The following is a 10,323-nucleotide window of genomic DNA, read 5'->3' as shown; positions in this document are numbered from 1 at the left end:
GAGACAGAGAGAGGGGCAGACAGCGACAGAGAGGCAGACACAGAGAGAGAGACAGACACAGAGACAGAGAGACAGAGAGGCAGACACAGAGAGAGAGAGAGACAGACAGACAGACAGAGAGACAGAGAGAGGGGCAGACACCGACAGAAAGGCAGACACAGAGAGAGAGACAGACACAGACACAGAGACAGAGACAGAGAGACAGACAGAGAGAGAGAGAGAGAGAGAGAGAGAGACAGACAGACAGACAGAGAGAGTCAGACAGAGAGACAGAGAGAGGGGCAGACAGTGACAGAAAGGCAGACACAGAGAGAGAGCCAGACACAGACAGACAGAGACAGAGACAGAGACAGACAGAGAGTCAGAGAGAGACAGACAGACAGACAGACAGACAGAGGGGCAGACAGCGACAGAGAGTGAGAGGGGCAGACACAGAGACAGAGACACACAGAGAGACAGACAGAGAGCGAGAGGGACAGACACAGAGACACACAGAGACAGAGAGATAGGTCCACTGAACCCGGATGCTAAAGTCATCCAGGTACTGGAAGCTCAGACTGCTCTCACACAGGAAGTGAAGCACTTGAGCAACATCTACCCTGAGAGGTCAACAGCACACACACACACACACACACACACACGCATAAGACATCATCTAGCCCACTATATAGTCAGAATCCTCATAAGACATCATCTAGCCCACTATATAGTCAGGATCCTTACTGTATTAGACATCATAGACCCCACTTTATACTCAGGATCCTCATAAGACATCATATATCCCACTATACATAGTCAGGTTCCTCATAAGACATCATAGACCCCACTATATAGTCAGTTTCCTTAGAAGACATCATATACCCCACTATATACTCAGGATCCTTATAAGACATCATAGACCCTTAGAAGACATCATAGTCAGGTTACTTAAGAGGAATCCTGGGGTGATGATTGTAATCTGATCATTCTTCCTATCCAATGTGTCTTTCATTATGGGTCATGAGTCGTGTCTTAATCAATTGTGACGTGCAAAAGTGGTTGTGGTAGCAGTGCAACTGTGGTAGCAGCTTTCATTCGTGCGTCAGGATCAGTTTACAGGGTTTGCACGTTAATATAGACATTGGTTCCAACCAATATAAATACACAAACATAGCTTTCAAGTGCATCGCCTCAAAAGGGCTAGAAGAAACCTGGCATGCCTCCTGACAAGTCCTGGCACGGCCAATGGCAGTGAAGAGTGGCCTCACATTGAGCCCATCAGCGGCACATTCAAATTAGCAAACAAAGGCAAATATTCACAAATAATGTCAAACAGTTTTCGTTTGCTTTGAGTTCACTGTTTGCGAAACACACACAAACATAGTCTGAAGAGGAATTTCTCGGCGACCAAATATGGATGCTGGACTAAGGGTTACCTTTGAAATCGAATGGAATATGTACACAGAAATGTCCAATTTTAAAAGTTGGACGAAAATGTGTTTGCCTTGAACATTCACCTCTGTTTGCCAAATCTAGACGTGCCTCAGCTGACTTCAGATCAGTTCCGGCCTACAGTTTTGGCACCAATCCGAAGAGTGTACCCAGACAAATATGCACCTCTTCAACCCACAGGGTCGGGGATCTCCCTGTGTCTGATCAGACACCACACACACACACACACACACACACACACACACACACACACACACACACAAACACAGCTCATTAACACTGACACACTCCTTAGAGTTATCCCAGCATACAAACATTCACAGACGTGTGTGAGATACAGACAGACAGACAAACATGAGGAGATCCATATGTATACAGCATTAAAAAGGAGGAGAGAGAGAGAAAACCCACTTTTGGATCGTGCTCCTTGTATGGCTATTCCTCCAGGCCAGCTGTGTGTGTGTGTGTGTGTGTGTGTGTGTGTGTGTGTTTGTGTGAGCGAGGGTTTAACGTCATCCTCACTCTCTCTCGGACACCAGGACATGTATTACTGCCTCTCTCATCCAAGCCTCATAACCCCACCATGGCTGCAATACACACATTACCCTACGTGCTTGTATGTGTGTCTGTGTGTGTGTGTGTGTGTGTGTGTGTGTGTGTGTGTATGTGTGTGTGTGTGTATGTGTGTGGGTGAGAGTCTGCATGTCTGCGCCCTTCTGCATATGTGTTTGTAATCTGTATAAGTGTATATGACTGTGTATGGGTGTCTGTCAGTGTGTGTGTGTGTGTGTGTGTGTGTGTGTGTGTGTGTGTAGAGTCTGTGGAGAGAGGAGTGTAAGTGTGTCGTTGCGGGTCATATTGCACATGTGGCCCGTGCCCAGTGTTACCCCCCACTGCACACTCAGGAGAGCCTTAACTCGATTTAAGGAACAGGCCAAAACCTGTCTGCATAGGAGAGCACAGGGGAAGGGAGAGGGGGGCGGGGGGGGGGGGTCACAAAAATGTGCTCACTTTCAGCGTTCCTTGAACTTCCCTTCAGGCAGCCAGACCCCATAGCCTCTCCATGCACCCTTTTCCAGTTGTTTTGGAAAAATTGTAATTTCTTTCTTTCTTTCCTTTTCATTTTCCGAGATCAAAATTTGATGTCAAATCTATCAAAAGCCCAAACCACCAAACCTGAAAAGGTCCTGTTTTAAGGAAAGTTAAGACTATTTCAACACGATGTATGACTCCAATGGAGAATAAAACACATATAATTACTTTGTTTAAAGAGCTAAGGTGTTGATTTTAAAACGACTGAACGCCTCGTGTCTGAAAGAAAGAAAGACCCACTTTTCCCCCCCCCCTAGCTTTCAGTCAAGCCAGACTCGGCTACTGGCAGGCAGGGGAACACGGCGGTTTCAGTTTCAGCTAATTTCACTGCCGTTTCTCAGCACTAATGATATAATTGCAAAAGCATGTCTGCATCTCCATACAATACCCAAGGACATTTTCAGTAACGGAAAAAAATAAAAGGAGTGCACTCATTTCTCCAAATGCAGCTGCAGACAGACTAAACTAGGGAAAAAGCTATGATGGCAATCTGTGGCCACAGCAGACTGCAAATCAAAATCTGCAGAAATAGAAATTTTAGTGAAACACACTCGTATATCATTCACATTCTCATATCCTTTATGATGACCAGACAGCACACTACTTAGGCACTGATATTCTTTGGAATGAAAAGTGCATTAAAAATAAAATGAATTATTATTATTATTACTACTACCACTTACATACATTTCCCCGGATGCTTTATGAAGATCAGTGTAACCACATGTATTATAGAATTACGCTAAAGACAGTTGAGGAAGTTAAGTGGATTTACATGTCTGGTGTAAAATGATACTTGCACTTGGTTTTGCTTCTTCTTCTATAGCCTAGACACATGTCTAACCTCTCTCTTCTAATCTAATGAAAAGAGGCAGAAGGTAGGTGTCAGGCAGGACAGATCCACCACCCTGACGTGTTCACCCCCTCGGAGCTCCTCTGGTTTTCCACAGCTCATCCAGGAGACGAGGCCACGGAGGAGCTGCTCCCCTGTATTTGGTTGGAAATACCGCCCTCTAGTGGTGACCCACAGATCACACTATGATAACGTTGCCAAATCAGCACTTCCAATGCAGCACTTTACACTGCAAATATGTGCTGAAGGCGACGACTGCAGGATGCCATTTGGAACACAGAGCAATTTCAAAGGAAAAGGGCCGTGGTTAATCTCCTCATTCACACACTGAGCACAAGACATTGTCTACAGTAGCCTCATTACTTCTCACTACCCCAAAACAGTTCTCCTTATTCAATTTTTCAAAACCACGAAAAAAAAAGGTCTGGATTTTTTGTTTTTCAATTTTATTTTGAGAACCACTGATATGGTTGACGAGCCCTTTAGGAAACTATGAACAAAAAGAGGGTGTGGGGCTGGGGAACATTCCTGAAATGCACTCACAATCATATGTTTTCAGAAGACAAACATGGCAGGCAAAAGACAGGGACAAATTAAAAAAGTACACTTGAAAGAGTGTGGTGTGTGTGACTGACTTTACACGTCTACGTTGGAGATCAAGGTGACGAGCTCTACATGAAGAAGTGCACTAAATTCACGGAGTACATACTCTAAAATGTCACACTACGGTCAAGTCATCCAGTTGGTTCATTGCATTTCCCTGTGCAAAATACTGCTGAGGCTCCAAGGGAATTGTGGGTAAACGCTCCGGGCAAAGTCATACAAGTAGCATACAGAAGAACGGAGCCCCAGATTGTCATTTTAGTCCATATAGTCCCCCTCCCCCCCACCTCACCCCTCCCCAATCTACATACTTTAACAACTTTGTAATGGTGTGCAATCACAAAAAATGTACAGTTCTTATTTGTCAGGTTAAGTGAGTGACAAGAAAAAAAAGGTCTTATATTTAGTATTGCTGTGCGAGGATCATTTAAGACAGGGGTCTCATACTCAATTACCCGGAGGGCCAATGAGTGTCCAGTCAGGTCATTGGGGGGCCAGATTTTTACGGTTAACGTTGGGGTGGCCCTAGTCAATGCAACTTTGCGGGCCGGATAAAATCGCTTGGGGGGCCGGAATTGGCCGCCGGGCCGGAGTTTGATTTAAGAGCTCTGGGCTAAGTGTTTCAGAGGAAATGTCATCCTGGGGGGCTCTAGGGGTAGGGTCTAAACAATATACATCACTTCCTGTTTAAGAGGAAAGAGGAAGCAGAGAGAGAGAGAGGAATGTCGAACGACACCAGAGCGCATCTTGGTGCGAGTCTGAGGACCTTTTTGGTCTGGGTGCACCAAGACCAGGTGAGGAGGAGACAGCAGTGGCCTGTCCTGACCACACGGAAGACGGGGAGATGGAAGGAAGCTCAGTGCAGATGTTCAAACACAGCTTTGTATTCTACAAATAAATAAACAAGCCTTAGTTCAGTCCCATGCACTCAAACACGTGTCACTAACGTTGGAGAGGATGGTATGACAAGCCACAGCTGCTGTTCTCTATCCAGCCATGCATGCAATGATAATGACGTAGATTTGCATAAAGATGACCGTCAGACCTTGTTTAGTCGAAAAACATGAGGTTGCCCAGGAGGACCGTCATCTGACAACATACATTTGTTTTGTATGTTTGTTTTGTTCCTGTGGCCTTATGGTTTACCCTGCAGAGTAGTGTCATAACACTGTTACACTGTTCACTTATTGCTGTTTTCAACTGTCAGTTAAAGCCCGACATGGGCTGTGTGTTTGAGTATCTATATCTATTTGGAGTTCCCTGTTCTGGAGTCTGTATCGATTCAAAATCAATAAAACCTAACAGAGATATGGTTAAAAGGTGGTCACAGGGAGATCACCTTTATCTCCAGGCTTGTGCTTTGCACAGTCTTTCCTCCTGCAGCCTCCCCTCCACATCTTGGGCTCCAGGGTCGGGTTCCATGCAGCCCAGAGAAGACACAGGAGTACATCCAGCATGCTTTGCAGGAACACAAGATCACATGGAAGCAGGAAGAGTCATCAAGTGCGTCGTCACGAGGAAAGTTCAATATTGTGATATATAAATAACTGAAATCTCCATGGAGACCAAATGTCCAATGCTCTGCAGAGAGAACGTTCCAGAAGGGCGCCCCCTTGAGGAGTAAATAAGTGCTTGAGAGTCAGTCAGGCAGGCAGGAGAGACACAGGGTCCCAGAACCAGGTGAGCACTGCCAGTGTTGTACCCTCTAGTGTCACCTCTGTGCCACCACCGCTGCCTGTCCGTTGTGCTGTCACCCTCCACCCGTCAGTGTGTTGAGGTATACCTGCCGTCCCTCCGGTGGTGACTGCCGTTACTGCTGCTGCGCTTGCGCCCCGAAGACGAGGAGGTTGAGGAGGAGGAGGAGGAGGGCGGGGGCGGGGCGGCCTGCTGTGGGGTGGACAGGGCAGACGCGGCTCCGTTGGGGGGCTTGTGGGAGTGGGAGTTTATGTGTGTGTGGGAGTGTGAGGACACCCGCTTGGTGCTGTGATGGGGTCGCCGTTTGTCAGCAGGGCTGGAGGTGCCGCCACCGCCACCGCCACCACTGGCACTGCCCTGCCGTGACCTGCCACCCTGAGCTGGAGCCCCTGGAAGACCTGGATCCCCTGGAAGACCTGGAGCTGCAGCTGGACTGGACTCACACACACCTGGAGCGGCCACTGGAGCTGGATCCCCTGGAAGACCTGGATCTGGAACGGCAAGAGGGACTGGAGCAGAGCTGGTGCGAGGGCGGGGGGCATCTTTGCCAGGAGGCTTCAGCGAGCCCTTGGCCTTCAGTGAGCCCGGGGGCTTTGGTGAGCCTTTGGCCTTCAGTGAGCCTTTGGCCTTCAGCGAGTCCTTGGCCTTCAGCGAGTCCTCGGCCTTCAGCAAGTCCTTGGCCTTCAGTGAGTCCTTGGCCTTCAGCGAGTCCTTGGCCTTCAGCGAGTCCTTGGCCTTCGGCGAGCCTGGGGTCTTCCCCTGAGGGTGCGGAGAGGAAGAGGAGGAAGGCAGGGGAGAGCGAGACTCTGGCTCCAGTAAGACTTTACTTGCCTGTGCGGTCTGGGGAATGGGTTGGTGATAGGGTGTGGGTGTATGAGAGAGAGAGAGAGAGAGAGAGAGAGAGAGAGAGAGAGAGAGCAAGCGAGATGAAGAGATAGGGAGAAAGCACAAGGAAAAACACACCAATACATAAAAGGCAGAAGAGAAAAAAAAGGGAGTGGGCAAAAGATGAGAAAAATAAACAATGCAAAGAATGAAATAATACAGCAATTTGAAGCGATTGTGTGAAGCGTGAAGGAAGAAGGATGAAGAGGGGAAAAAACAGAGTGGGAAAAGTTTTAGAAAAAGAACATCCCAACCATGACATCAGAGCATACAGTAATATGATTATGATCTGGCTTCTCTGCCAAGAGATACTAACACACACACACACACACACACACACACACACACACACACACGGTCAGCCAAAGTACAGAGAAAAGCCACTCAACAGGCAGTTATTGGGGGGCGCGCATGCAGGCTTTATTGGGGGGCGCGCATGCACGCTTTCTGGGCACGGGAGAGAGCATGGGGGGGTGGGGGGGTGGGGGGGGAGAAGGTCACTTGAGGTCATGCAGCACAGTGATGTCAGCACAGGCCAATAAAACAAGCATTGCCGTCTTTGGTGGTCGAGCAGTTGACCAGACTCTCATCTCCCAAGACCAACTCCAACTCCATTTCCAACTCTGATCGTCACAGTCCATGTGGAACCCCTATTCTTGTTGTTCTTTTCGGGACAAAACCCTCCATTACACAGTCTCCCCAATACCTTCAGCCAGACTGAAGCAATAGAGAACGGGCAACACTTTTTAAACAGAGATCACGCTTTATCACCTATAAGAAAACCCCACATTGGTTCAGGGTTAACAAGGGAAGAAGGCACAGAGACGGCCTTACATCGCCTGATGGGTTTTTTTTACAGCATGCTGGCATTCCACAGTCGTGTGTTTAACATAGCGTCTAGCGGGGGGGTACTGTGGCACAACAAGTAGCCCCGACCACGTTCGGGCTTGATGCCCATGGAGGACACAGGTTCAATTCCGGCCTGATGTCATTTCTCCTGTCCACTCCCCACCTCTTCTCCCTCTTATTTCCTGTCCCACTCTTCACTTCAAGTATCGATTAAAAGGCCAAAAAGCCCAAAAATAAATCTAGCTTGACCTATAAAGCCACGTTCGGCCCCTCTGGGATATTTCCAACTTAGCAAATTACACAACAACGTCACTTGAAGGCGGAACTCTGTCTCCCCGGCTTTAGTGAGACTTGTCGTTTAATCAATTTGACATCATTATCATTATGGCTACGAACTGAACACAGTCTAAAAGAGACATCGACTTTATCAAAAGGTAAAAAAAAAAAAAGTTTAAATGCGTGGCAAAATTCACGAAGTGAAGACAAATGAGCGTATACGGTCTGGAACAACACCGTATAAGCTTCAAGTGGAATCCACTATATCTTGGTCAGTTTTTGAGTTACTTCCAGTGAATGTAGATGTAGAACATTCTAGAAAATTGTGCAGCAGCCAATGTCGTTCACCAATAAGACCTGCGCTAACAACCACATTAAAAGCAAATCAAATAATAATAATTAACAAAAAAAGTCAAGACAGACATAAACCCAATAAATAAACACGTTCGTCAGAACACATTGGCCATTGAAGCGCTTCAGTTTTCAGCTGTAACAGAGACTGAAAACGTGTTGAGCATCATGTAGTGTTGGTCCCAGCACCAGGGCCACGCACATGAGAACAAAAGCCAAAATGAGCTCATGACCGATGTCTTTCAAAACACAAACACACACACACACACACACACACACCATCTCTGACAGTACCAACCTCCTGTCCTCCCTCATCATATTGACTCATCAGCTGATGCAGGTCTGAGCAAAGTCCAGACAAACATTCTCCTGGAGGACACAGATGTGCATGCCCACACACACACACAAACACACACACACACCCCAACGTGCCCACACACATGCACACACAAAGGTTGAGTTACACACAGATAGTCATACTTAACCATGGACATCAATCATCTTCTTGACTATGCATACTTAGCCAATATTCGTGCATATAGTTTCGACCAATATCAGAGACAGCTCATAGATTTACAGACATGCACACAACCACAAAACACACACACACACACACACACACACACACACACACACACACACCAGGTGGTAAAACTGAAACACTGAAAAGGGATTTACTGTTAACTTTAAATGTTTTATTATATAAAATGATAAAAATGGATATAAAAAAAACATATAAAACAAAACATGACATTGATGCAAAAACAAATTTGCCATGATGACAATACAAAAAAAAGGACAAGACCACGAGCAGCACGAGACAGCAGGACATGAGGTCTATCCCTGAGTGACCAGAGTACAAGCAACGACTTCACATTTCAAAGACAAATTCTCACACGCATACAAAACATAAACAGCTCAGTCAGGCACACAGTAAACAGGCTTTTAAAAAGAAAGCTCTCAGTTTTTCCAACACCAGAAAAAAACAAAACAATAATAGACAAATTATTGCATAAATTCTGATGCTGGCACTTATAACACTGCCTGGTTGTTGCATGAGTGCAGCTACTCTTCTCAAAGTACCCAAAACGCACTTTGTGAACCACGCCAAAGCAATATGAGAGGGTTCATAGGAATACTGCCTGAAAGACTACCATACAGGCCAGCCACAAGCGTGCAGACAGGTGAAGACACCTGTAACTGGGGCCCTGCGGTAAGAGACTGGGTCATCTTCCTCATCCTGAGGCCATTCAGGCAGACAGGTCACAATGTTCCTCTTTACTATTGCACTTCTGCATGTAACCATGGGTTACTGCACCGACTGGTTTTGAATACATACAAGTCAGCCGTTGGTTTCATCACAAGCAAGGCTAAGCAACACAGCTCGACCACGGCTCAAAACAACGCAGTCGACACAGTAAAGTCAGAGCCATTTCCAAGCACACCTAACTCTCACTTCCTGAATGAGCTTATGGACCCAAGAAATACGCTTTTGGCACAGTGCGGATCACATCTTCTGTGTGTGTGTGTGTGTGTGTGTGTGTGTGTGTGTGCGCATGTGTGCATGTGTGGCGTGGATGAAACTACTGGTCTCAGTTCCTCTTTGATTTCCCGAGACCTAAGCACACTAGTTGACCGAGGTCAACCGGAGCTGAAACTGCTACGCTCTCTGACTTACTGACTGACTGACTGACTGACTGGAAACACTCTGTGGCAATGACACTGGGTTAGATTCACTGCTGGGTGGCTACCCAGTCCAACCCTTCTCCCTCACTACCTTACCGTAAACAGACATGGAGTATGACTGACAATTAGAAAAGCAAACAGAAGTTAATAAAAGAGGAAGTGAATCCTCCCTGAGCTGTGCTGTAAGCGTGGTGAGCTCTGAGGCAGAACTCTAGAACTGCCCTGCAGCTGTCACCTGACCTACTGGGACTTCCTCATTCCCTTCCTGAGCCGCCATTGCCTTTCACCCCGAGAAAATGTCCAGAGCCTTGGCCCGGGTAGGCTCCTGCCAGGGGTGAAAGGTCAAACAACTGAGACAACAAGATCACTCTGGGATGCATCCATGGGGCGGGGTTGGGAGGAGTCATCCATGGGGTGGGGTTGGGAGGGGGAATTCATCATTCAGGCCTTTGGGGTGAGCAGGACTAAGAAGGGAGGGGCAGCGATGTAGGGGTCACAGGGGGGTCAGGGGTCTCCCAGAAACCTTGCAAGGGCACTTTGCCTACCACATTCACGTCATTTTTGGCAGCAGGCAGCTGAATCTCCACGGTGGCGTTGGGGAG

General features: G+C 47.2%; 1 protein-coding gene across 1 annotated transcript in view; it reads right to left on the bottom strand.

Annotated features, from left to right (window-relative positions):
* Positions 1-5,292: 5,292 nt before the first annotated feature.
* Positions 5,293-10,323, bottom strand: part of zdhhc18b (zDHHC palmitoyltransferase 18b) — a gene marked incomplete at both ends in the record, with an annotated part of 12,363 nt that continues 7,332 nt past the window's right edge. The window contains 3 exons of the mRNA XM_080859176.1: positions 5,293-5,437; positions 5,763-6,433; positions 10,219-10,323. The exon at positions 10,219-10,323 is cut by the window's right edge and continues 37 nt beyond it. Coding sequence (XP_080715302.1) covers positions 5,293-5,437; positions 5,763-6,433; positions 10,219-10,323 — 921 coding nt within the window. The remainder of the gene's footprint in view (positions 5,438-5,762; positions 6,434-10,218) is intronic.

This window comes from Sprattus sprattus (genome assembly GCF_963457725.1).
Source record: "Sprattus sprattus genome assembly, chromosome: 20".
Lineage (NCBI taxonomy): Eukaryota > Metazoa > Chordata > Actinopteri > Clupeiformes > Clupeidae > Sprattus > Sprattus sprattus.
This window is presented reverse-complemented; position numbering and strand designations above follow the sequence as displayed.